The sequence below is a fragment of the Ranitomeya variabilis genome, chromosome 8, assembly GCF_051348905.1.
Source record: "Ranitomeya variabilis isolate aRanVar5 chromosome 8, aRanVar5.hap1, whole genome shotgun sequence".
NCBI lineage: Eukaryota > Metazoa > Chordata > Amphibia > Anura > Dendrobatidae > Ranitomeya > Ranitomeya variabilis.
This window is the reverse complement of record NC_135239.1, coordinates 107,162,000-107,189,666: the sequence shown is the minus strand read 5'-3', so window position 1 is coordinate 107,189,666 and position 27,667 is coordinate 107,162,000. Positions and strand designations below refer to the sequence as shown.

The following is a 27,667-nucleotide window of genomic DNA, read 5'->3' as shown; positions in this document are numbered from 1 at the left end:
TAGGGACCGCAGACAGGCTATCAAAGGCCTAAAATAACAAACAATAGGCTCATGGCAGTTTTACAGCGGTTACATGGATACACGGGCAGGCAGCTTGGTGGTCAGTGGAGGAGTATTTAAAGTAGGGACCGCAGACAGGCTTCAAAGGCCTAACATAAGAAAATGGGCTGGCTGTAGGCACTTTATAATTGGTTCCAGGGGTACACGGGCAGCAGTGGTCTGGTCAGTGGAGGAGTATTTAAAGTAGGGACCGCAGACAGGCTATCAAAGGCCTAAAATAACAAACAATAGGCTCATGGCAGCTTTACAGCGGTTACATGGATACACAGGCAGCTTGGTGGTGAGTGGAGGAGTATTTAAAGTAGGGACCGCAGACAGGCTATCAAAGGCCTAAAATAACAAACAATAGGCTTATGGCAGTTTTACAGCGGTTACATGGATACACGGGCAGGCAGCTTGGTGGTGGTGAGTGGAGGAGTATTTAAAGTAGGGACCGCAGACAGGCTTCAAAGGCCTAACATAAGAAAATGGGCTGGCTGTAGGCACTTTATAATTGGTTCCAGGGGTACACGGGCAGCAGTGGTCTGGTCAGTGGAGGAGTATTTAAAGTAGGGACCGCAGACAGGCTATCAAAGGCCTAAAATAACAAACAATAGGCTCATGGCAGCTTTACAGCGGTTACATGGATACACAGGCAGCTTGGTGGTGAGTGGAGGAGTATTTAAAGTAGGGACCGCAGACAGGCTATCAAAGGCCTAAAATAACAAACAATAGGCTCATGGCAGCTTTACAGCGGTTACATGGATACACAGGCAGCTTGGTGGTGAGTGGAGGAGTAGTGCAAGGAGTGTCTGTCCCAGTACTCCCAAAATATAAATAGATGTTAATGTCTCGCAAAACAACCAAAACAAAAAAAAAGGTGGCATACTTAGGTACAGGGGTGGGCTCATCTACTGAGTTTCTGACATAGTAATTTGGCAGTAACTATTTAATGGTGCCAATATAGGACACAGACACAGACTACTTTAAGTTGCATCATAGATGTCTACAAATTTGTATTGTCAGTGCCAGACATTGAATGATGTCAGCGAATAGACTAAAGATTGGTGGAGCTGTGCGACATAATTTTGCACGTGGTAGAGCACATTTTGAGCTGGGGTAGGGGGGAACTCTCTTGAGGCCGGCGGGACCGCCCCAGGGCCCCTCATGTTACAACGGTGTGTCTGACGTTGGGTGCGCACCACCACCGCCAGAGACACTACATTGTACTATGAGGGACCCAGTAGCAATGCCGTCAACCAAAAGCGAGCACACCCACCTCTTCAGACAAACAGCAGTCTCACGGGTGCTTGCGCCAAGTCGCGATACCACGGCCCCGTGTGGGGAGTTTTGCCATTTAGGGAGGTGTAAACATGTCGTATGCTGTACAATCAGCTGCAGCAAATTAGACATTAGAAAAGTAATTCACAGGCAAGAGCTTTTCATAGGAAAGCTAGGTGTCGGCCGGGCAAGGTGGGGCAAAAGATTTCGAAATCCAGTTGTGGTTCATTTTAATGAATGTTAGATCGTCAACATTTTGGGTAGCCAGACGAGTCCTTTTTTCGGTTAATATTGAACCTGCAGCACTGAATACTCTTTCTGATAGGACACTTGCTGCCGGGCAAGCAAGCTCCTGCAATGCATATTCTGCCAATTCTGGCCAGGTGTCTAATTTGGAGGCCCAGTAATCAAATGGGAATGACGGTTGAGGGAGAACATCGATAAGGGATGAAAAATAGTTAGTAACCATACTGGACAAATGTCTCCTGTCACTTTCAATTGATGCAGCAGTACCTGTCCTGTCTGCGGTCATAGCAAAATCACTCCACAACCTGGTCAGAAAACCCCTCTGTCCAACGCCACTTCTGATGTGTGCACCCCTAACACTCCTAGTCTGCTGCCCCCTGGAGCTCGTGTGAGAACGATCACGTGCGCTGTGTGCTGGGAATGCCTGAAGCAAACGGTCAACAAGAGTTGATTGTTTGGTTGCTAATATTAGTTCCAAGTTCTCATGTGGCATAATATTTTGCAATTTGCCTTTATAGCGTGGATCAAGGAGGCAGGCCAACCAGTAATCGTCATCGTTCATCATTTTCGTAATGCGTGTGTCCCTTTTTAGGATACGTAAGGCATAATCCGCCATGTGGGCCAAAGTTCCAGTTGTCAAATCTCCGGTTGTGATTGGTTGAGGGGCAGTTGCAGGCAAATCTACGTCACTTGTGTCCCTCAAAAAATCAGAACCCGGCCGTGACACGCAACCAAATTCCTGTGCCCCCGGGAAAGGTTCGGCATTAAAAATATACTCATCCCCATCATCCTCCTCGTCCTCCACCTCCTCTTCGCCCGCTACCTCGTCCTGTACACTGCCCTGACCAGACAATGGCTGACTGTCATCAAGGCTTTCCTCTTCCTCTGGTGCAGACGCCTGCTCCTTTATGTGCGTCAAACTTTGCATCAGCAGACGCATTAGGGGGATGCTCATGCTTATTACGGCGTTGTCTGCACTAACCAGCCGTGTGCATTCCTCAAAACACTGAAGGACTTGACACATGTCTTGTATCTTAGACCACTGCACACCTGACAACTCCATGTCTGCCATCCTACTGCCTGCCCGTGTATCCTCCCACAAATAAATAACAGCACGCCTCTGTTCGCACAGTCTCTGAAGCATGTGCAGTGTTGAGTTCCACCTTGTTGCAACGTCTATGATTAGGCGATGCTGGGGAAGGTTCAAAGACCGCTGATAGGTCTGCATACGGCTGGCGTGTACAGGCGAACGTCGGATATGTGAGCAAAGTGCACGCACTTTGAGGAGCAGGTCGGAGAACCCAGGATAAGTTTTCAATAAGCACTGCACCACCAGGTTTAAGGTGTGAGCCAGGCAAGGAATGTGTTTCAGTTGGGAAAGGGAGATGGCAGCCATGAAATTCCTTCCGTTATCACTCACTACCTTGCCTGCCTCAAGATCTACTGTGCCCAGCCACGACTGCGTTTCTTGTTGCAAGAACTCGGACAGAACTTCCGCGGTGTGTCTGTTGTCGCCCAAGCACTTCATAGCCAATACAGCCTGCTGACGCTTGGCAGTAGCTGGCCCATAATGGGACAACTGGTGTGCAACAGTGTCATCTGCCGATGGAGTGGTTGGCAGACTGCGTTCTGTGGAAGAGCTGTAGCTTCTGCAGGAGGACGAGGAGGAGGAGGAGGAGGGGGTGCGAACGCCTACAGCCAACTGTTTCCTAGACCGTGGGCTAGGCACAACTGTCCCTAAATTGATGTCGCCTGTGGACCCTGCATCCACCACATTCACCCAGTGTGCCGTGATGGACACATAACGTCCCTGGCCATGCCTACTGGTCCATGCATCTGTAGTCAGGTGCACCTTTGTACTCACAGATTGCCTGAGTGCATGGACGATGCGCTGTTTAACATGCTGGTGCAGGGCTGGGATGGCTTTTCTGGAAAAAAAGTGTCGACTGGGTAGCTCGTATCGTGGTTCAGCGTACTCCATCAGGGCTTTGAAAGCTTCGCTTTCAACTAACCGGTAGGGCATCATCTCTAACGAGATTAGTCTAGCTATGTGGGCGTTAAAACCCTGTGTACGCGGATGCGAGGATAAGTACTTCCTTTTTCTAACCAGAGTCTCATGTAGGGTGAGCTGGACTGGAGAGCTGGAGATCGTGGAACTTTCGGGTGTGCCGGTGTACATGGCAGACTGAGAGACGGTTGGAGACGGTATTGTTTCCGCCGGTGCCCTAGATGCAATATTTCCTCCTACAAAACTGGTGATTCCCTGACCCTGACTGCTTTTGGCTGGCAAAGAAACCTGCACAGATACTGCCGGTGGTGCGGAAAATGGTGGCCTTACAGTGACGGAAGGGATGTTGCGTTGCTGACTAGCTTCATTGGCCGAGGGTGCTACAACCTTGAGGGACGTTTGGTAGTTAGTCCAGGCTTGAAAATGCATGGTGGTTAAGTGTCTATGCATGCAACTAGTATTTAGACTTTTCAGATTCTGACCTCTGCTTAAGCTAGTTGAACATTTTTGACAGATGACTTTGCGCTGATCAGTTGGATGTTGTTTAAAAAAATGCCAGACTGCACTCTTCCTAGACTCGGATCCCTTTTCAGGGATTGCAGACTGAGCTTTAACCGGATGGCAACGCTGTGCTCCAACAGGTTTTGGCTTTGACACGCGTTTTGGGCCAGATACGGGCCCGGCAGATGGAACCTGTTGCGATGTTGATGCCTGCTGCGGCCCCTCCTCCACCTCCGCTTCTGAACTACTGCCGCCTGCACCCTGTTCCCCCAATGGCTGCCAATCGGGGTCAATAACTGGGTCATCTATTACCTCCTCTTCGAGCTCGTGTGCAACTTCGTCTGTGTCACTGTGTCGGTCGGTGGTATAGCGTTCGTGGCGGGGCAACATAGTCTCATCAGGGTCTGATTGTGGATCTGTACCCTGAGAGGGCAATGTGGTGGTCTGAGTCAAAGGAGCAGCATAGTACTCTGGCTGTGGCTGTGCATCAGTGCACTCCATGTCAGAATATACTTGTAATGGGCATGGCCTGTTAAATGTTTCACTTTCTAAGCCAGGGACGGTATGTGTAAAGAGCTCCATGGAGTGACCCGTTGTGTCGCCTGCTGCATCCTTCTCTCTTGTTGTAGTTTTTGCTGAGGAGGACAAGGAAGCGACTTGTCCCTGACCGTGAACATCCACAAGCGACGCGCTGCTTTTACATTTACCAGTTTCGGAAGAGGAGGCAAAAGAGCTAGAGGCTGAGTCTGCAATGTAAGCCAAAACTTGCTGTTGCTGCTCCGCCTTTAAAAGCGGTTTTCCTACTCCCAGAAAAGAGAGCGTTCGAGGCCTTGTGTAGCCTGACGACGAAACTGGCTCCACAGCTCCAGACTTAGGTGGAATATTTTTATCCCCACGACCACCTGATGCTCCACTACCACTACCATCATTACCAGCTGACAATGAACGCCCACGACGACCTCTTGCACCAGACTTCCTCATTGTTTTAAAATCTTAACCAAAGTAACTTTATTTGTTGCTGTCAAACAACTTACACGGTGAGCTATAACTTCAGTATGATTTCAATATCCCTTAACAGGTTGGTGAGACCACAAGGAAAATCAGGCACAATGTTACACACTCTGTTTTCTGTGGCACAAAATCACAGAGATGACACACACGCAGGACTGTCACTCAAGCACTAATGTCAATATTAATCTCCCACCTAATTTATGTTTGTTTTTTTTTCAGGGAGACTTTAGAAACCAAATAATATTAAAAAAAAAAAAAAAAAAAAAAAAAAAAAAAAAAAAAAAAAAAAAAAGGCTTTCTATGGCCCACAATTAGAGAGAGAGAGGTGGCACACCCAGGAGTCAAGACTGGCACACAAGCTGAAAGGGCAATATTACTCTCCCACTGTTTTTTTATGTATTTTTTGTTTTTTAAGGGAGACTTTAGAAACCCAATAATATTTTAAAAAAAAAATAAATAGGCTTTCTATGGCCCACTGAATGAGAGGGAGAGAGGTGGCACACCCAGGAGTCAAGACTGGCACACAAGCTGAAAGGGCAATATTACTCTCCCACTGTTTTTTTAGTTTTTTTTTTTTTTTTTAAGGGAGACTTTAGAAACCCAATAATATTTAAAAAAATAAATAAATAGGCTTTCTATGGCCCACTGAATGAGAGGGAGAGAGGTGGCACACCCAGGAGTCAAGACTGGCACACAAGCTGAAAGGGCAATATTACTCTCCCACTGTTTTTTTAGGTTTTTTTTTTTTTTTCAGGGAGACTTTAGAAACCAAATAATATTAAAAAAAAAAAAAAATAGGCTTGCTATAGCCCACTGAATGAGAGATAGCACACACAGCAGTGGCACACAAGCCCTGACTGAGGCCAATATTTTTCTCCCACTGATTGATGTAGTGTTTTTGTGTTGAGGTAGAATTTAGAACACAAATCACGGAAAAAATAAATAGGCTTTCTATGGCCCACTGAATGAAAGGGAGAGAGGTGGCACACCCAGGAGTCAAGACTGGCACACAAGCTGAAAGGGCAATATTACTCTCCCACTGTTTTTTTAGGTTTTTTTTTTTTTTTTCAGGGAGACTTTAGAAACCAAATAATATTAAAAAAAAAAAAAAAAAAATAGGCTTGCTATAGCCCACTGAATGAGAGATAGCACACACAGCAGTGGCACACAAGCCCTGACTGAGGCCAATATTTTTCTCCCACTGATTGATGTAGTGTTTTTGTGTTGAGGTAGATTTTAGAACACAAATCACGGAAAAAATAAATAGGCTTTCTATGGCCCACTCAGTGAGAGATGGCACACACAGGGATGGCACTGTAGCAGAAATGCCAATCTTAATCTCCCACAAAAAAAAACAAAAAAAAAAAAAAAACTGTCCTACAATTACTATCTCCCTGCAGTAATGTAAGCCAGGTATGGCAGGCAGCAATAGGAGTGGACTGATGCACAAATTAAATAAAAAGTGTGGACAAACAAAAAAGATAGCTGTGCAGAAAGGAAGGAACAAGAGGATATGTGCTTTGAAAAAAGCAGTTGGTTTCCACAGTGGCGTACACACAGCAATACAGCTATCACGGAGCCTTCTAGGGCAGCCCAATGAGCTACAGCGCTGAGGGGAAAAAAAAAAAAAAATAGCTTCCACAGTCCCTGCACACCGAAGGTGGTGTTGGACAGTGGAAATCGCTGCAGCACAAGCGGTTTGGTGGTTAGTGGACCCTGCCTAACGCTCTCCCTGCTTCTGACGAAGCGGCAGCAACCTGTCCCTAAGCTCAGATCAGCAGCAGTAAGATGGCGGTCGGCGGGAACGCCCCTTTATAGCCCCTGTGACGCCGCAGACAGCAAGCCAATCACTGCAATGCCCTTCTCTAAGATGGTGGGGACCAGGATCTATGTCATCACGCTGCCCACACTCTGCGTTCACCTTCATTGGCTGAGAAATGGCGCTTTTCGCGTCATTGAAACGCGACTTTGGCGCGAAAGTCGCGTACCGCATGGCCGACAAGCACAGGGGTCGGATCGGGTTTCATGAGACGCCGACTTAGCCAAAAGTCGGCGACTTTTGAAAATGATCGACCCGTTTCGCTCAACCCTAGTAATGAGGACATTACAAACCCATACTCAGTGTAGCTGTGAATCCAGCACTGGCATGAAGAATAATAATAAAAAAAAATAACACTAGAAATCAGCTCCATTTTTCCCTGCTCGGTGATTTACCATCACAGGTGCATACTTCGCTTATGTGAATTAAGTTTATAATACAGTCACAGAAAATCTACTATCATACTCAGATATCCAGAAATCTTACCAGCAAACATCAGCTCTGACACATCAGGCTTCACATGAAGACACGTAAACAAGGGCATTGGACACTGACCATCACCTATTTTTTCCTGCATGTTTGTCAACTTGCTGTGCATTCTCTGTTACAAGAAAAAACACATCACGAAAAGGTCAATTGAAAGTAAATTCATCCCTACATCAATATTAGAAAAACTCATTTTTAATTTTTTTTAAAGGGATCTTCAGGATCAGAATATTTTTAGAATACTCTACCCTCCACTAATCAGCTGCTTGAGGGGACCACTATGCTCTAGCAAGTTACCTCATTATTTAGCAGACACAGCTTGGTATTTTTGGTAGTGGCCTCTCCATTTTGTACATATCTACATGCATGGCTACAGATAATGTACAGTGACCATTCTAGGTTGCTGCTCAGATCTACTAGAAGTAAATAAGAGCGGAGCTACAGTAACCAAGAATACCTAGTAAAGAGTATGTCAAGTTTAGCCTCTGTACACAGCTTATTCTCGATATAGCAGTAGCTAAACTTTGCTGAGCGGTGGGGGTGCGAGGAGTGAAATAAGTCATCAATATTGTGATCCACAAAAACCCCTTTTTAAAAAAAAGGGAAAAATTAATTTTCAATTCACACAGCACTTTCATTTTGAGTTAGAGGTATACATTGGATCTCCTCATATACACCTCTGAGCCTTGTATGCCTTTGCAATGGTATACATCACCGATCAGCTTCTATTAAAAAATGTAAACTTGTGGTATATATTTTTGTGCATGATGCCCTCAAAAGGAACAATTCACTACAAAGAAGGTATATCAATAAGAAATATTAGAAGGACATTACATTATTAACGACGTTGGTTATAAATGCCAACAGTCCCTCAAAATAAAACCACACAATTAATTCCAAGAGAAAAGTAAGGAAGGCATCACTGTGTTCTCTATAACACTGTCCAAAAACATGGATATTACTTACCGGTAATGTGTTTATTTTGTAACCCATGATGGCACCACAAGAGAGGGGATCTGCCCTTCAAGGACATGAAACCGTCAAGATAAAAAGGGCAGCTCCTCTCTTCACATCAGTTGGTTTACAGAGCACAAGACGGAACTCCCAGGTTAGTGTACACACATAAATTATACTCCTATTCATCCTTAAAATACACCAACACAAATAAAGGGGTGTAGCTACAAAAATCCAAAAGAGTGATTTAACAGGGAGGGAATATAAGGGTGCCGTCAAGGGGTACGAAAAAACACATTACCAGTAAGTAATATCCATGTTTATCAGTCACCCATGACGGCATCACAAGAGAATTACAGAGAATTATATAAATATATATACCGTATATTTTAGGGAGGGACCACAGCTTCTAGAACCCTTCTCCCAAACGTAAGGTCAGAGGAAGCAGACATATCCAGCTTATAGTGTCTATAGAAAGTGGATGGAAAGGACCATGTGGCCACCTTACAAATCAGGGTGATGGAGATATCTGCCTTCTCCGCCCAAGATGCCGCCATGGCTCTTGTGGAATGGGCATTCAGACCTTATGGAATGGCCCTACCTGCCCTGACATAAGGTAGCTTAACAGCCTCTCTGACCCATCTGGGTAAGGTCCTTTTAGATACCCCTTTATATCCTTTCAGTAATCTAGGAGAGGTCTTAAGGTTTCTAATGGTTCTTTCCATCCACCTTCTATAGATATGAAGGTACCATCCTTAGGGAGATATGCGGGATCTAATCTCAAAACTATACTATCCTCCGGAACCTGAATGTAAGGGGGGGGGGGTCTGCTGATAAAGCCTGGATGTGACTCATTCTGCGAGCTGACATAAGGGCCACTAGCAGAGATGTTTTTAGTGAGACTATCCTTTCCAAGGTGGAATGTAAAGGCTCAAAGGGGCTTTTTGACAATGCTTTCAAGACTAAATTTAGATCCCATGGAGGGGCTCTACAGACAGTAACTGATCCGGCTCTACTACAGGCTTTGATGGACTTAGTGATCCACCTATCACCTGCCATGTCACAACTGTATAGTGCCCCTAGGGCTGAGACCTGCACGTTAAGGGTGCTTACTGAAAGACCGAGATCTAGTCCTCTCTGGAGAAACTCCAGGATAGATGTTAAATGGACCTTTCCCCCCAGCTCTGCCCCTGAAAAGGATAAGAACTTTCTCCAGGTCCTTCCATAGATCTTTGTGGTTACCAACTTTCTGCTACTAAGGAGGGTGAAAACTAACTTAGCCGAAAACCCTTTTTTTCTAAAACTGACCTCTTAAATTCCAGGCTGCTAAATGCAGCCTGGACATCTGGAAATGGAGAAAACGTCCTTGGGACAGAAGATCCTGGTCCTCCCGGAGAACCCATGGATCCGAGACGGACATTGCTTTCATCCAAAATAACCAAAGGTCTTTTCAGCCAAAAGGGCACTATTAGGATGACTCTTGCTTTGTTTTCTCTGATCTTTCTCAAGACTGACGGATGAGGCACACCGGGGAAAGGCATAGAGTAGTCAGAGGGTCCATTTTATCCTGAAGGCGTCTACCATGTGAGAGTTCTCTCCCAGGTCCAGAGAGCAGAATTTTCAGACCTTCCTGTTCTTTCTAGAGGGAAAAAGATCTACTTGAGGAAGACCCCACATGTCCACAATCTGATTGAATACTGTCCTCTTCAGAGACCATTTTCCCTGACTTAGCTGTTTGCGGCTTAGGAAGTCTGCCTTGAAATTTTCCCTTGTTTTGATATGCAGGGCAGATGAGAAGAGATGCTGTTCTGCTAGAATAAACACTCGTCTTGCAGCCAAAATTAGTGGACGAGAACGAGCACCTCCCTAATGGTTTATATAGGCTACTATATAGTCTGGTTGTCAGAGAGCATCCTCATACAGTGGCCCCATAGAAAAGGCAGCAGCTTGTTTAATGCCCTTTCCACTGCGAGGAGCTCCCAGTTGTTTGAGGAGGCTAACTTTTCCACCTTCGACCAGGTCCCCTGTACTCAATGGTCATCTAGGTGGGCACCCCACCCCCAGAGACTGGACTTTGTCGTAACCACCGTGGATATATTGTTAACCCAGGGAACTCCCTTGGGTGCTGAATTTATCCCTAGCCACCATTGGAGAGAATAGATCACTGTCCCAGGAAGGATCAGCCTGCCTTCCAACTGTCCCTGCAAGATCACTTTGTTCTGTAGGACACACCACTGTAGGTCCTGTGTATGGAACTGTGCCCACCTGACTGCTGGAATACAGGCAGTCAGAGAACCCAGCAAGGACATCACTTTCCTCAGGGACATCTTTGGATTCGCTACTGCCGATAAGATGAGGATTTTGATATGGGACATTCCCTTTTTTCTTCTCCAGGAGGCGGCATTCTTGTCTCACTGGATGTATTACTAGACCCAGGAAGACCAGTGATGTTAAAGCTCGTAGCCTGGATTTCTTTAGATTTAAACGCCAGCTCAACTTCTCTAAGGTGTTGCTGACCATCCTGACCTGTTCCTGACACTGAACAAATGAGTACCCCACAATTAGGAAAGTGTCTGATTTCTGTATTTGCACCGCTACTCTAAGGAACTTCCGATACTGCACGTGAATTGATACATAATAATATGCATTCTTGAAGCCCAGGACAGCCATATAACAGCCAGGGAAGAAAATATTCACTGATGACCTCACCTTGAACAAAGGAATAACCGGGAATAGGGTTGAGTGAAACGGATCGGACAAATTCAAGTGTCGCCGACTTTTGGCAAAGTCAGGTTTCATGAAACCCGACCCGATCCTAGTGTGGGATCGGCCATGTGGTCGGCGATCTTCACGCCAAAGTCGCGTTTCGTATGATGCGTTTAGCGCCATTTTTCAGCCAATGAAGGAGTGTCGGCAGCGTGATGACATAGGTGTCAGGGGCGTGCACGCCTATCGCCATATTATCGCTTGTGCTGCGATTTGCGAGGAGGAGGATTTTTCCCATTGACTTGCATTGGGTTTCGTGTTTCGGTCGATCCCCGACTCTTCGCGATAATCGGCCGATTTCACTCGACTCGACTTTTGAGGAAGTCGGGTTTCGCGAAACCCGACTCGATCTTAAAAAAATGAAAGTCGCTCAACCCTAACTGGGAATCTATTGAAAGCTTTCAGATTTATTATGGTTCTGAAGGATGAGCCCATTTTTTTTAATCAAAAATAAGTGGGAGTAAAACCCAGTTTTTATTTCCCCTTGGGGAACTTCTTCCAACACATGGATTCTCCCTGAGCACCAGGACCTTGTTTTCCCCTCGTTTGTGCGGTGATGGTTGCACAGGGCTTTCGATACACCTTTCCCACGGAGAGGCCTAAAATCTTAGCTTTAGGTCTGACCCTATGATCTGAAGGATCCAAGCATTGAAAGAAATTTTTTCCCAGGCCGGGAGGAAAAGCGAAAATCTTCCTCCCACCCGGAAGTCAAGACATTGAGGGGGTTTCTTGGCTTCCTGGGAGGGTCTCCCAAAGAAGAAATCCCTGCCACCCTAGGACGTCTTTCTGGCTTGTCTTGACCTTTGGGCAGTTTCTTGCGGGCGTAACGTCTCTTCCAAAAGGACCACCAAAATGATGGAAAGGGGGCCTTTGGGAAACCCTTTTTTCTGTTTCTGGCTTTTTCCAGTATCTCGTCGAGGGCAGGTCCGGACAGGAATTTCCCTTTACAGGAGAGAGAACATAGTCTAACTTTTGCCTGAATGTACCCTGGACTACATTTTAGCCAGACCTCCCTACGACTTGCATTAGACAGTGCGGCTGACCTGGCTTCTAATTTAGCAGAGCATGTGGAAGGATCTGCCAGGAATGCTGCTGCCCCCTTAATGGTTGGAATTGAGGACAGGATGTCTCTTGGGACCTTCTGCTCCAACTGATCCTCCAAGTTATCTAGCTAAACTCTCAGGGAACTGGCTGTGCAAGTTGCCGCAATAGCCGGTCTTAGGGCACATGTGGAGGACTCTCATTACTGCTTTAAGTAAGCTGTCAGTCTTTCTACCCAGTGGGTACTTTAGTGAGCCCAAATCTTCAAATGGCAGGGAGAATTTCCTGGAGATCTTGGATACTGCCACATCCAGTTCAGGGGTTTTATCCCAAGAAGTAGTAGCCTCTTCTCCAAAGGTATATTTTCTCTTAAAGAAAACCATACGTTACCCCTTTCTATCTGGTCTTTTCCATTCCGTCTTAATGAGGTTCTGCACCTGCTCATTCATTGGGAAATTTCTGCGCTTCCTCTGTACAAGGTCCCTGAACATAAGGTCCTGAACCGACCTTTTGAATTTCTGGTCTACGAGACTCATGTGGACCTTATGGATTTCACCAAATTATTGGTTCTCTCTAAGGGAAAACAATGACGATCCTCAGCGTCGCTGTTTGATGAGGTGGAAGTCTGATCAGATTCCCACAGGACCTCTTCCTATGACCTTGCAGAATCCTCGGGTAATGAAGGGGACAGTCTAGATCTTTTTTCTCTTAATGCTCTTATCTTCTGAATGGGACAGTGAACTAACGGATCTCTGTACCTCCATCTTAATTAAGTATGTCAGGCTGGCAGCAAAATTAGGGGATTCCTCTGAAATAGTCTGCTCTATGTATGCCTGACAAAGCTTTTTTGCCCATGTGCTTGACAACACGTCTACAGAGAGGACACACTCTATGGTTTGACTTTTTAATACTCTTCCTAGGGACTTCCCATCTCCTGCCCCAGACACAAAATAAAGGCAGAGAACGATATGGAGGAAAAAAAAACAAAACAAAAAAAAGACAAAATGAGAGAAGGGCCATTAGCCTGCTGAAATTACTCGTAGATCACTCACCACTTGGGAGCTTTATATGGGTGAAAGTCCTTATTTACATGGTTTTGCTTTGTGGTCTACGAATGTTTGTAAGTGATTTCAAATTGTGTCTTGTCGTTTTCCACATACTAATTAACACTTTAGGAGGATTATGGAAAATGCCCCTGTTGAGACCCCTTTATTCTTTCTGTGGAACGAATGTGGTATACTGCCATATACTAGTCCATTACAGGGGAAGACCACATGATTCTGGGGTCTATGATTGATGCATTTGCTGGGAGCTTTCTCAACATATGTGGCAAATGAACACTGCAAATTTGTGAATATATCCTTAGGATTACATAATGGAAATTTACTCAATAAGAAGTAGATTTACATCCGGTTATAGTTTGCATGAAGTGCGTTTGCATAAAGACGTTATAATTTTAGCCACTCAATGCCATTAAATATATTTACACCAAGCACCCCAGGTCCATTTAGTTTATCTTCCTGCCTTATTTGCCCATGATATGAGGTTTTGTTCTGCACCAACATTTCACTGCTTTGGTTATCACTACTGTGAATCATTAACCATTGGATTTGCAGCATACAATGCACTATTCATAGTTGTTCCCACTTCCACTTCCTCTTCTTGTTGCCTCTTAATCCTCTTAAAATTAATAGTCCCATAGTTCATCTGTGTGTGAGCATGTGAACTACCCAAGGTAGTGAACATAGATCTCCAGTCAACACACAAAAAAAATCCTTATACAGTGGGTCCGGAAAGTATTTGGACCCCTTTAAATTTTTCACTCTTTGTTTCATTGCAGCCATTTGGTAAATTCAAAAAAGTTCATTTTTTTTTCTCATTAATGTACACTCTTGCACCCCATCTTGACTGAAAAAAAAGCAGAAATGTAGTAATTTTTGCATATTTATTAAAAAAGAAAAAATGAAATATCACATGGTCATAAGTATTCAGACCCTTTGCTCAGACACTCATAATTAAGTCACATGCTGTCCATTTCCTTGTGATCCTCCTTGAGATGGTTCTAATCCTTCATTAGAGTCCAGTTGTGTTTAATTAAACTGATAGGACTTGATTTGGAAAGGCACACACCTGTCTATACAAGACTTCAGGGTATGTGCACACGTCAGGATTTCTTGCAGAAATTTCCTGAAGAAAACCGGAAATTTTCTGCAAGAAATCCGCATTTTCTTTTGCGTTTTTTTCGCGTCTTTTTTAGCATTTTGCAAGCGTAATTAGCTTGCAGAATGCTAAAGTTTTCCAAGCGATCTGTAGCATCGCTTGGAAAACTGACTGACAGGTTGGTCACACTTGTCAAACATAGTGTTTGACAAGTGTGACCAACTTTTTACTATAGATGCTGCTTATGCAGCATCTATAGTAAAAGATAGAATGTTTAAAAATAATTAAAAAAAAAAAAATGGTTATACTCACCCTCTGCAGACAGCCGATATCCTCAGCGGCATCCGTTCCTAGATGGTGTGGTTCAGGACCTTCGATGACGTCGCGGTCACGTGAGCGGTCTTGCGACCAATCACAAGACAGCGACGTCATCGCAGGTCCTGAACCACATCATCTATAGGAACCGAAGCGGCAGCATGCAGCGGTGAGAGGCGGGAACACTCCGGGGGCCATTGAAGGTGAGTATATCACTATTTTTTATTTTAATTCTTTTTTTTTACCAATTATACTGTGCCCAGTCCGTGGAGGAGAGTCTCCTCTCCTCCACCCTGGGTACCAACCGCATATAATCTGCTTACTTCCCGCATGGTGTGCACAGCCCCGTGCGGGAAGTAAGCAGATCAATGCACTCCTAGGTGTGCGGAATCCCCGCAATTCCGCATTTTTAATGAACATGTTGCTTTTTTTTCCGCAATGCGATTTTTTCGCGGAAAAAAATGCAACATTTGCACAAAAAATGCGGAATACACTGTAAATAATAGGAGGCATATGTTAGCGTTTTTTTCGCGTTTTTATCACGTTTTTATAGCGAAAAAACGCGAAAAAAACACGAAAAATACTGAACGTGTGCGCACATGGCCTCACAGCTCACAGTGCAATCCAGGTGGTGTGAAAAACGTGTTGCATCACTCTCAAGACGACTCATGATTGTACTAGCTCAAAAGGTGCTTCCACTCAATATTCAGCAAAGGGTCTGAATTAATTAGGACCATGTGATATTTCAGTTTTCTTTTTTAATTAATTGGCAAAAATTTCTACATTTGTTTTTTTCAGTCAAGATGGGGTGCAGAGTGTACATTAATGAGAAAAAAAATAAACATTTTTGAATTTACGGAATGACTGCAATGAAACAAAGAGTGAAAAATTTAAAAGGGTCTGAATACTTTCCATACCCACTGTATACCTACATACACACAAAAACTATTTTAAAGTCCCAAATAAAAATTGAATGTACGCCTGCATTACATCATGCAGATTTAATAAAAATATCAGTTGTCTGCTCCTTTCACACATCTTCCCTCTATTGTACTTCTATTTTTCTATTCTTCTATCACTACAGCGAATACAAATTAACCTTCAATTTATTCAATCTTTCTGCAGATTTTCAGCAAGCACATATAAATATTTCCTTTTTAATTACTTAAGTTTCATCACTAACTGATTTCTGGTTTACTGCATGATGCCATGAGCCTCGTTTTTACACAGCGTTTTTCTGTTCACGTCTTTGGAATATATTTAGTGCAGTTTCTGCAGAATCACAATGACTAGGCAAAATCTCAGCTATTACGTCTAAGCCAACAACTCTACACTGAGAATGAAAAGGCTTGCTCAGGATTTTATAAAAAATAGACTATAGGCATTAAAAGACGTAGAATACAAAAATAATTTGCAGTAAAAGAAAAAAAAAATCTGTTACATCCCCATCTCTTCAGTGCCACTGCTTTGGTGGAAGTTGCTGACTATGCTAGTAACTAGCTGCAGCACTTGCCCAACAGATAAGTTATCACTCTAGGATAAATCAGGATGAGTGATGTTACTGCCAGACTAGAGGCATTGCAGTGGCTCGGGAATTTGCTTTTGGTAAATTTTTTAAAGAATGGTGGATGGCCTTCTTTGTGTCAGATCAAAGCCGTTTTATCAATATCCCAAAATCACTAAACTCAGAAGTTGCATATTTCCAGGAATACATCATTCATACGATCATTCACACGGCCCGTTTAAGCAATTATATACCGCAACAGTATCTGTCATTTTTTCATCTTTTAGCCTTTTTGGTGTGCTGATCTCTTACCTACTGGTGACTTTTTGCCTCATTATCCATATATTGAGTCTGTCATTATGATGGCTGGCTCTATTATGAGCATGTTTGCATTTGTCATTTCATGACTTTTAAATGTTTTTTTATGATGGTGTTTGTGTGCTTTTTCCTTTCTAATAAAAAATATTGTTATATGTTACATTATTCTGGGTGATCCTCATATTTATGGTCTGTTGACTTTTCTGACTTTCATGTGCTGGTGCTTTTTCACAGATCTCGAGTGTATCCCCTTTTCCAGTGGTGCCCTCCTATTTTCATTGTTGATATTTCCAGGAATACTATGGGGATTATCACATGTCCAGCAGGGGCACAACAATAGCAGTCGCAGAGGGCACACAATCAGCTGAAAATGATTGTGCAGAGACACGTCGGCTTCCTACATGGCAATACCCACCGTTGGCCAACCACAGGTGAGCAGCCGACATCAGTGTGCCAGTGCCATCTTGCGCCACCCGTAGCTGGCATTGTGAAGTCAGCTGCTGGCCCCTGCACCAGTTATTTTAGAGGGCAACGCACATTGTAGGAGCAGAGGAAAGTAAGAAGAATATTTTTTTGTTTTTGTTTTTAAATGTGTTGGAGGACAGCAGAAGAATGGGGGAAATTATTAATGGATGGGCTCATTCATGGAGGACACTGTTACATGGGGGCAAACATATCTTTATAGGACACTACAAGAACCCACACATCTGTCCAACATGCATGTGAGAGCCCAGCCCCAAATTATGCACTTGAGTCTATCTCCCTGCAGCAAAAGTATCACGGCAGCTAAAGTATCGAGACGCTGCAGTTATTTCAATGGCCGGGAACAAAAATCCCTCTCTTCACACAAGTATAATATCTGCTTGCTGTCATCTGCTGCTTATCATCCTGCAAAATTCCCTTTAATGGTACAATACCTGCTTGCTGTCATCTGCTGCTTATCATCCTGCAACATTCCCTTTAATGGTACAATACCTGCTTGCTGTCATCTGCTGCTTTTCATCCTGCATCATTCCCTTTAATGGTATATGAGGCTGTGTGCACATGATGCGGAATTAGTGCGGATCCGCAGCGGATTTTTCCACGCAGAAACGCTACAGTTCCGCACAGTGATTTACAGTACAATGTAAATCAATTGGAAAAAAAAAAATCTGTGCTAATGGTGTGGAAAAATCCGCATGAAAACCGCTGCAGAACAAAAGAAATAGCATGCTACTTCTTTTGTGCGGAACTGCAGCGTTTCTGACTCCTTCCATAATAGAAAACGCACAAAATCCTCACCTGCGTTTTCTGCCAGGAGATGCGGATTTTGTGCGGAAAATTCTGCACCCCAATCCGCAACGTGTGCACATAGCTTAACAGTGCCTGATGAATGATTGCTAAATCCATTTGTTGCATTGTACTCACTGCTGTGTATCCATGCTGGGGTCACAGGAGATGTTATTTGGTGCAAGGTATTACAGCATATGGATGTAGCCAAGCCCAGTGCCTTTGATCATCTAACCTCTCCTGGTTTGTTGGCCAATTGCTAATTTATCCCAAATCAGTTCCCACAATCCCTTTCACCTGATCCTCTAAGTCCTATAAATTTAGTAGCATTCTAAGGGGTGCACGCGTGTGGGGTTTTGCACGCGTCTCCCTGCAGCAAAAGTATCATGGCAGCTAAAGTATCGAGACGCTGTAGTTATTTCAACGGCCATTAGTCACGGCAGGGGTCAGGACCCCACTCTATGTATCTGTCTGTTTTGAGTATATCTGCAGAGTAAGCACTTCTATTACTTGAATCTACCTTTTCTATTAACCCATCTTACTCCTTCACCATGTTTTCATATGCCTTTACAGAGTTTGCTCCACTAATCCTCACTCTCCTTCGCTATCCCCAAACCCCAGCACCCTCTAACCAAATAATGATCTCCCCTTCCCTCTTTCCGCCCCACCTGACCTCCTCTGCTGAGCTGCTCCTCAACCTCAAATCTGTCCTAATAAAACAAGCCGGCCACTCTCTTTCTCCCACCTGCTCTCCCATTCTCTGCTTCTCCTCACTGCTGGCGACATATCTCCCAACTCTGGACCCCCACAGCTCATACCTCCCATTACTACCCCCTCCTACCACTCCCTATCTAATATGAACTAAAGCAATCTTTCCAACTTAAAACCGATGCCCCTGACGCCCACCCCCCTGCTCCCTCTCTGGAGCACTCTGGAATGCCCGCTCAATCTGCAATAAGCTTCATGTGATTCACAAACTTTCTCTCTCACAAGTTTGCCTTCCTCAGCCTCACAGAAACATGGCTAACACCCTGACACCGCCTCCCCTGCTGTGCTGTGCTACTGCGGCCTCCATTTCACGCACACGCCTCGCCCCGGCAACAGACATGGTGGAGGAGTGGGACTTCTCATTTTTTCTAACTGCACCTTTAACCCAATCCCACTTCTAACCCTCCCTTAATCTCCCCTTTTTTAAAGACCACTCTGTCTGCATCTATTTTCCCTCCAACTTCCAAGTGGCCATCATATACCGACCTCCGGGCCCGGACACTGCCTTCATTGACCAATTCTCTACCTGGCTTTTTCACTTTCTTTCCACTGACATTCCCACTATCATCATGGGTGACTTCAACATCCCTACTGATACCCTTCAGTCAACAGCCTCCCAACTTCTGTCCCTTACTTCATCTTTTGGACTTACTCAGTGGTCCTCCGCAGCCACCCACACAGACGGACATACGCTAGACCTGGTCTTCAGTTTGTTTCTAAATGATTATGAACTTGTTTTCTTAGCATTATTTGAGATCTGCAAGCACTGTTTTTTTGTTATTTTGGCCATTTCTCATTTTCTGAAAATAAATACTAAATTTAGTGCTTGGAAATTCAGAGACATGTTGTCAGTAGTTTACAGAATAAAAGAACAATTTACATTATTTTCAAAAATATACCTATAAAGAGAAAAATCAGACAAACTGACAATTTTGCAGTAATCTCTTAATTTTTGCCAGAGCTGTATATATACACATATACTGTATATATACACACACACATTGTCGAAAAGTTTTCCCAATATCTAATCTGCATCTTCTCCCTTTCAGTTTCCATTGTGTCTCATCATTGCGTCTTCGGATATTTGTAGAACGCTATTAAGTCTTCTCAATATATAATTATCCTGAAGCTTCTCACAAAACTATATCAATCTGCTCAGCTCCTTTTGCGCTATGAAGGCCACATTCATAAGCTCAGTATTTTACTTCAGTATTTGTAAGCCAAAACAATCAGAAGAAAAGTATAAGGGTATGTGTCCACGGTCAGTAAACGCTGCTTGTTTGACGCTGCGCAGAGCTGCAGCGTCAAACACGCAGCGTCCAGATGTTCCAGCATAGTGGAAGGGATTTTATGAAATCCCGTGTCCACTATGCGTGGAAACACGCATCCGACTTCCCTGCGACTCAGGACATGCTGCGCATCTTTTCAGATCGCAGCATGTCCGTGCTACCTGCGGCGACGCTGCGTCGCCGCAAGTAATATCACAGGGCGCTATGTGAGGGTGTGATGATCCCGGATGTGTACAGTTAACACATCCGGCATCATCGCGTCCCAGAAATGGGGCGGGGCTTAGCGCCGAGCGGCTTAGCCGCTCCGGCGATACCGCCGGCCATCCTGACCATGGACACGTACCCTAATAGAAACACAGCACCACTTCTGTATTAATCAGCCACTCCTGGTTTTGGCTTACACATACTAACAAATACTGACCGAATATTGAACATGTGAACGTGGCCTTAACAGGGTGTCTGCAGATTAGTCTGCATTTTCATGGTGACTCGCTCCTTTTAACTGCATTAAATAAAAAGACATACAAGAAATGACTTACATCTTGGATAAGGGTCTCTCCAATGAGCATGGAAAAAACATCAGTGAAAGTCACAGGCTGTCCAGCGCTCTTCTTCTTCCATAAAGCTTCAACATAGCGTTTGATTTTCTGAGGCGTTAGTAAGAGGAGGGGGCTGTAACTGACATTGTGCATGAGCTCTTTATTGATTTCTTTGGGACCTTTCTTTGGGAATTCAGGGTGAGAATAAAGTGTAGACATATACCTGCAATACAGTATGAGAATTCATAAATGTTAACATTTTACAAAACAAAGAAAACGCACCCAAAAGGGGTTTATCTTGTTACAAAATATGTTTTTCCCCATAAACACCACCACACTTATACATTGCTTCAAACCAGACACAGCCACATGACAACAGTTTCTAAAAGCATTTATACAAAATAAAACACTAGTGAAATAAGTGGAACAAAATATATTAAAACACCCACTAATAGAGTGACCCTGCAAAACCATGTGAGCCTGATCATCTGTAATAAATTCATCTTTAAACTTGTAGTTGATACGCCAACCTGTTTTAGTATTAATTAACTGGTTCAGAGCCCAGAGCTCTTGTTTTAGCTGATTGCAACTTAAAAATAGTCTGCCTTGCAGTTCACCTTTCCCTTTATGTGTACGTCTGCCATTTGAAATATCCAGTTTGCCACCTTCACCAAGGAATTGGATAGACTATTCCTGATGACTAACACAGGCCACCATTAACCCGATTGTCTGAGAAGATTCTCACATGATGACCTTGTAAGGAAGAAAGGACCTTCCTTTACGGCGTGTTCTACCACCAGTAACTCTAATGTTTGATGAAACTGACTTATTTTCCCCTGTCCAATTTCCCTGGAACAGGTGATCCTCCAAATGAGCTTCCCTTCCCTTTGTGCTTGCGTCTGTGGTAATTATTGGCGATATTTGGTTACCGACGGCACTTTTCTGTCTAGATTCTCTTTCTCTATGATCACTCACCAAAGAAGGGAATGGGTCGTTATTGGGGAAAATGTTAGATTCCCTTCCAGACGTCCTTTCAAAGCGAAATCTGTTCATTAGAACGTCCTACTGCAACACTCTGATCTAAAACTGGGCATATAACACTGCTGTGATACATGAGGTCAGAAAACCCAGCAAAGACATAGCTTCCCTGAAAGTCATGGTGGGAACATTTACAGCCTCTGATACCTGGCTGCATATTTTTTTCCATCTGGAAGAAGACATTCTTGATTTACGGAGTCCAGCATAAGGCCTTAAAAGACTTGTATTCTTTCTTATATGCGCTAGTCTCATTTTTTAGGTTCAAGAGCAACCATAAGTTCAAGGTAACGCTGATCTAGGGCCAGACTGGGACAAAAAAGCAGCTCTGCCACACAAACCCCACATACTATAACACTCCCCACCGCTGATCAGTGAATTTGTGCTATACTTAGTAATGACCCTAAACATGCTCTTGTAGGAGTTGTTTGAAGAGCCACAGGTGAATGGTGCCACAGTGTGCATGATCAACTAGGGATAATAAAGGTCCCAGCAGTCGGACCCCAGAAATTGGTAAGTTATCCCCTTTCCCGAGGAGAGGATTATCCATTTAAACAGGTTTTACAATATTTATTTTAATTTTCGCATCGAAATATAGAAAATAATAAACCAATATCACCTCTCCAACAACAGATGAGAAGTGGTACTGTGCAGTGTATCTATATACAGGACAGGAGAAGGGATACTGTGAAATGTATACACAATACAGATACTGAGAATTACACCCAGTTTACAGGACAGAAAGAGTGGCACTATGCAGTGTGTATAAACTACGTATATATCAATTACATAATTTATACAAACTGCACAGTACCACTCTTTCTGTCCTGTAAACTTGGGTGTAATTCGCAGTATCATGTATACACAGGATAATTTCTTCTGTCCTGTATATACAGTGGGGAAAATAAATATTTGCAAGTTTTTCCACCTACAAAGAATGGAGAGGTCTGTAATTTTTATCGTAGGTACACTTCCTACTGTGAGAGACAGAATCTAAAAATAAAATCCAGAAAATCACATTGTATGACTTACATATTTCATGCAATATAATGCAAATTAATAAAGTATTTTAAACAATAGAAAAACAGAACTTAATATTTGGTACAGAAATCTTTGTTTGCAATTATAGAGGTCAGACATTTTCTGTAGTTTTTGACCAAATTTGCAGACACCAAAATACAGATCTTCTCCAGATCTTGCAGGTTTCAAGGCTGTTCATGGGCAACATTGAGTTTCAGCTCCCTCCAAAGATTACCTATTGGGTTCAGGTCTGGAGACTAGCTAGGCCACTCCAGTACTTTGAAATACTTCTTATGGAGCTACTCCTTAGTTGCCCTGGCTGTGTGTTTCGAATCATTTTCATGCTGGAAGACCCAGCCACGACCCATCTTCAATATTCCTGGGGGAAGGACGCTGTTGGCTGAAATCTTGTGTTACATGCCCCCATCCATCCTTCCTTCAATACAGTGCAGTTGTCCTGTCTCCTTTGCAGGAAAGCAGACACAAAATATGATGATTATTTACAGAGCTCCACACTAAGGTGCTAAGGAATATAGAGCGGAACTGTGGGTATCTCACATAGGAGCAATAGTCGGAAAGAGCTCTTGCATGCACTGAAAAGGGCACTTTCCTGTACGGCTGCAAATTTTAGGCTGGCGATGGGGGGCAATATCCATGGTCCCTTACCAGCCTAAAAATACCAGCCCCCAGCTGTCTGCTTTAGCAAGCCTGGTTATCAAAAATGGAGGTGACCCCGCACGGTTTATTTAAATAATTAAAAAATACAGCATGGGGACCCCTCTATTCTTGATAACCTACCTTGCCAACGTCGACAGGTGAGGCTTGCAGCCGGCAGCTGCTAGTTTCACCTGGCCGGTTATCAAAAATACAAAGTAACCCCATGTTAATTTTTTTTAATTAACTTATAGCATAGCTAGCGGCTGATGAATACTCCCATCAGCCGCTGCCTGCTTTCACTGTTATCACTTGAATATAACTCAACATTCTCCCCTGCTAGCGCTAATTGCCGGTAGAGCAGAGGAAAATGATGAACAGTCTTCAGCACCCGGCACCGGGGGAACAGCACAAACAGTACCACTGATTCCCAGGCGCTGGTATATGTCACACTGATGACACGTGGATGTGTTTTGTGGCTCGCGCTGCTGTTAAACGGACATGACAGCGTGTTTTGCCCAAGGATACACGACCGTGTAAATATACTGATATATGCATAGACTCATTCACTTCAATGTGTAAGTGTCTCCGGTACGTGTGGAAATGGTCATTACACGTACCGGACAGATCCCTTACAGGGTGCACACTCTGTGATTAGCCTTCATTATACAGGTCCTAGGTTTTTTCTGACAATAAAACGAGAGAAGCCCTATTATAAAATGAACTTTCATAAAGATCTCTTACCACTCAGAAGCTACTAAGGGTATGGGATCAGGAGGCAGAATCATATCACCCAACAGATTCCCCCCTGAAAGCTGTGGATTGACCATCTTGTCAAGATCCACCTTGCTGGTGCCGTGAATTTTTTTTTTTAATTCGTTTATTAATTCCAGAATAAACAAATAATGCACACATTAGCATTTATCATCATCAATTATACCACCGGATACAAAGAATTACAGAATATTATCATATCCAGAACTTACAGAGGTAATAAACTGTGCATGCTAAATCACTAGCATCTATAAAATATCTACTATACAACTTTAACCGTTAACAGTAAGTCGCCAAAAGAAAAAACAGAGCTGAATCCTACTCCACAAGCGATGTCCCAGGACCACAAGCCCATCCTCCCGTGCATGTATCTAATCAGCGCAGACTACAGAGTATGATAAGAGGAGTTCCATCTACCCCAGATTTTTTCAAATTTACCTGGGCATCCTCTATTTTGGTACAGTGTTCTTTCATATGGAACGACCGAGTTCACCAAATCGATCCAAACTCTGAGAGACGGGGAGGAACCACCCATCCACCTTAGCGCCAGTACCTTCCGTGCCAAGAAGAGCGTCTCTCGAAGAAAGATCCCAGTATAGTGATCCCAGGCCTCTGCATCCCACACCCCGAATAAGCAGGTCAATGGCTCAAGTGGAACAGGGATTGACAATAAAGATGTTAATAATGTCGTGACCTCTTTCCAATAGTGATAAATTACCGGGCACCTCCAAATCATATGGATAAAATCTGCACCTTGTGCATGACATCGCAAGCAATCTGACGAATGGAGGCGGCCCATTTTAAAGAGTCGCGTTGGGGTCAAATAGGTCTGATATACAATATACAGCTGGGTCATCCTGTTATTAACTGAAGGAGAAACTTTAGTTGGAGACTCTAGAATATCTTCCCATTCCTCTCCCATTGTATCAGGAAGAAGTCCCTCCCACTTCTTTTTAAGAGAGTTAATAGTAGACCCATCTCCCACGGATAACAGATATGTATATAAAGAGGAAATGAGTCCCTGAGGACCTTGTGAGTTGAGAATGCCTATCAGAGGTAGAGATGAGATCGCTCGACCCGCACCTATATTTTGCATATATGATTGGAAAGCTGACCTTAGCTGTAAATAACGGAAGAATTGAGATCTTGGGATATTGTAGGTATCCCGTAATTGTTCGAAGGATACAAAAACCCCTTGGTCATATACATTGCCCACCAAAAGAACACCGTATGAGATCCAGAACTCAGTAGATGGGTGATTCAGTAATTCTGGGAAATAACTATTATGCCATAGTGGCATCTCAGCTATTACATCTGCAAATGTGATAACTTTTTTGATTTGCCTCCATATCAATCTCGCCAGTCGAAGCAAAGGCAGCAAACGGGGAGCATTAACTTTCTCTGTTTCCAGAAATCCCAATGGGCAATCAATCCGGGCAGAGTGAAGTAAATGACTCTCTGAATTAGGCAAAGAGTTATTAGGCATCCATTTGCTCAATGCCTTGGCCTGTCCGGCAAGATAGTATAAGTAAAAGTCTGGTAAAGCCGCCCCACCCCCCCTTTTTGGTCTCTGCAGAGTAGATAGTTTAAGTTTGGGTCTAGTCTTTCCCCATATAAAGGATGTGGTTAGAGAATTTAAATTTGCAAAGAAAGATTTGGGTATTGGCATGGCACTGTGTTGGAGACAATAATTAAGTTTGGGGAGTAATATCATTTTAATTAAATTGATGCGGCCTGCAACAGAGAGGGGGAGTTTGCTCCAGGTTAGAAATTTAGATTTGACCAGGTCTAATAGTGGGTAAATGTTAAGTTGTAGGTCTAGCCGACTATATTGGGACATATGAATACCCAAATATTTGAAACTGGAGACTACAGGTAGCGATGAGAGATTTTTGAGACAGGGTATCGGAGCATGAGACAGAGGCATTAGGGCAGATTGGTCCCAATTTATATAGAGACCAGAGAATTTACTAAATTTGTTGATGGTCGTTATTACTTGCGGTAGCGTTTCTTCTATTTTATCCATAAATATGATCATGTCATCGGCATAAAGACCGATGGTATCCACACGATCCGCAATATTAATTCCCTTGATATCTATAGAGGATCTTATACGTATTGCTAAAGCTTCTATCGCGAGGGCAAAGAGAGCCGGGGATAGGGGACACCCTTGACGGGTTCCCCTGTGCAAAGTAAAAGAATCAGAGATAGAATTATTCACAATTACCCGTGCCCTAGGATTCCTATATAGCGTATCTATCCCTCTAATAAATTTGTCCCCAAAACCGTATTTCCGTAGGCATGCGGAAAGGAAAGGCCACTCAAGAGAGTCGAACGCTTTGGCTGTATCTAGTGACGCCAGTGCCCAGTTATTATCCAGTTCTAAAGAGCTATATTGAATCACTGATTGGACCCGTCTAATATTGATGGAGGTACTTTTCCCGGGCATAAAGCCAGTTTGATCTGGGTGTATAAGGTCTAGTATGATCATATTTAGTCTGGTGGCCAATATTTTAGTGAAGATCTTATAATCTACATTCACCAATGATATGGGGCGATATGACCCACACTCCAGGGGGTCCTTTCCCTCCTTCTTAAGTACAATAATATTTGCATCGTAAAATGTTTCAGGCATAGACTCTCCCTCCCATATACCCCGGAGCACCTTTAATAGAAGTGGTGCCAGATGGCTCCGATATTTTTTATAGAACTCAGCGGGAAACCCGTCAGGTCCAGGGGCCTTCCCAGTAGCCATGTCCACTATAGCATGTTCCACTTCCTCCAGAGTAAACTCGGCCTCCATAAAGGCCTGCTGGGTTGGACTCAGTGAGGGGAACGCTATGTCTGATAAATAGTCCACACACTCAGGGACACCAAAACCACCGTCAGATTTGTACAATGACTTATAGTAATTACAAAAACATCGAAGAATCTCTTCAGTTGAGGATACCAACGAACTATCAGGTGCCCGAATCTGTAGTACTGTATTAGAGGTGTTATGCTGGCGTACTAAAAGGCTAGAAGTTTACTGGCCTAATTCCCCAATTCAAAATAGGATTGACGGGTAAAAAATAATTTGCGCTTCGACTTAGTATCTATATGTTGGGTGTATAATCTTTGGGAGGTAAGCCATTCCACCCTGTTACCATTGGTCTGATTAGCCACATAGGTGGCCTCCGAATCCCTCAGTCGCTGCTCTATCTCATCATCCTCCCTTGCCGTCACCCTTTTAATGTAGGAAATTGTGGAGGACAAACATCCCCTTAAGTATGCCTTTAGAGTGTCCCAAAACAGATTAAGATTCGAGGGGTCTGGGTGAGTAGAGACAAAACAGCTCAACTGATCAACCGTTCTATCACTAGAGTCTATCAATTTCAACCAGAAGGGATTCAATTTCCAAGGTATATAGTTGTTTGGCTGACCGTATTTAAATTTGAGAATGACTGGACTGTGATCTGATATTCCCCTATTACCATGTTCGATACTATCTACCCATAATGCCAGGTCACTAGATCCAAATATGTAATCTATGCGAGATAGAGACTGTCTAGTTGATGAATGACAGGTATATTATTTTATTTCAGGGTGGCGTGTCCTCCATAAATCTAACCATCCGCTACTGCTCATAAATAGCGCCAATTGAGAGGGGGACTGAGGAGGAGGTCCCCCAAACGTCTCCCCATCTAGTCTCAATCTGTCTTTAAAATTATCCATAACTAAGTTAAAATCTCCCATACAAATAACACTAGCATTAGGATAACTTAGGGAGAAACCCATTGCCATGCGGAGAACCGATATACTAGCCGGGGGTGGGTTATAAATACATAGTATCACATATTCTCGCGTATTAATAAAGGCATGTACAAAAAC

The 27,667-nt window shown here is 43.6% G+C and overlaps 1 protein-coding gene across 4 annotated transcripts in view; it reads right to left on the bottom strand.

Moving 5' to 3' along the window:
* PLA2G4A (phospholipase A2 group IVA) overlaps positions 1 to 27,667 on the bottom strand; it is a 241,714-nt gene that overhangs the window by 117,574 nt on the left and 96,473 nt on the right. For all 4 annotated transcript variants that reach the window (XM_077277665.1, XM_077277667.1, XM_077277666.1 and 1 more), the window contains 2 exons: positions 20,315 to 20,537; positions 7,392 to 7,506 (listed from right to left, as the gene is read on the bottom strand). In XM_077277665.1, the coding sequence (XP_077133780.1) occupies positions 7,392 to 7,506; positions 20,315 to 20,537 (338 nt within the window). The remainder of the gene's footprint in view (positions 1 to 7,391; positions 7,507 to 20,314; positions 20,538 to 27,667) is intronic.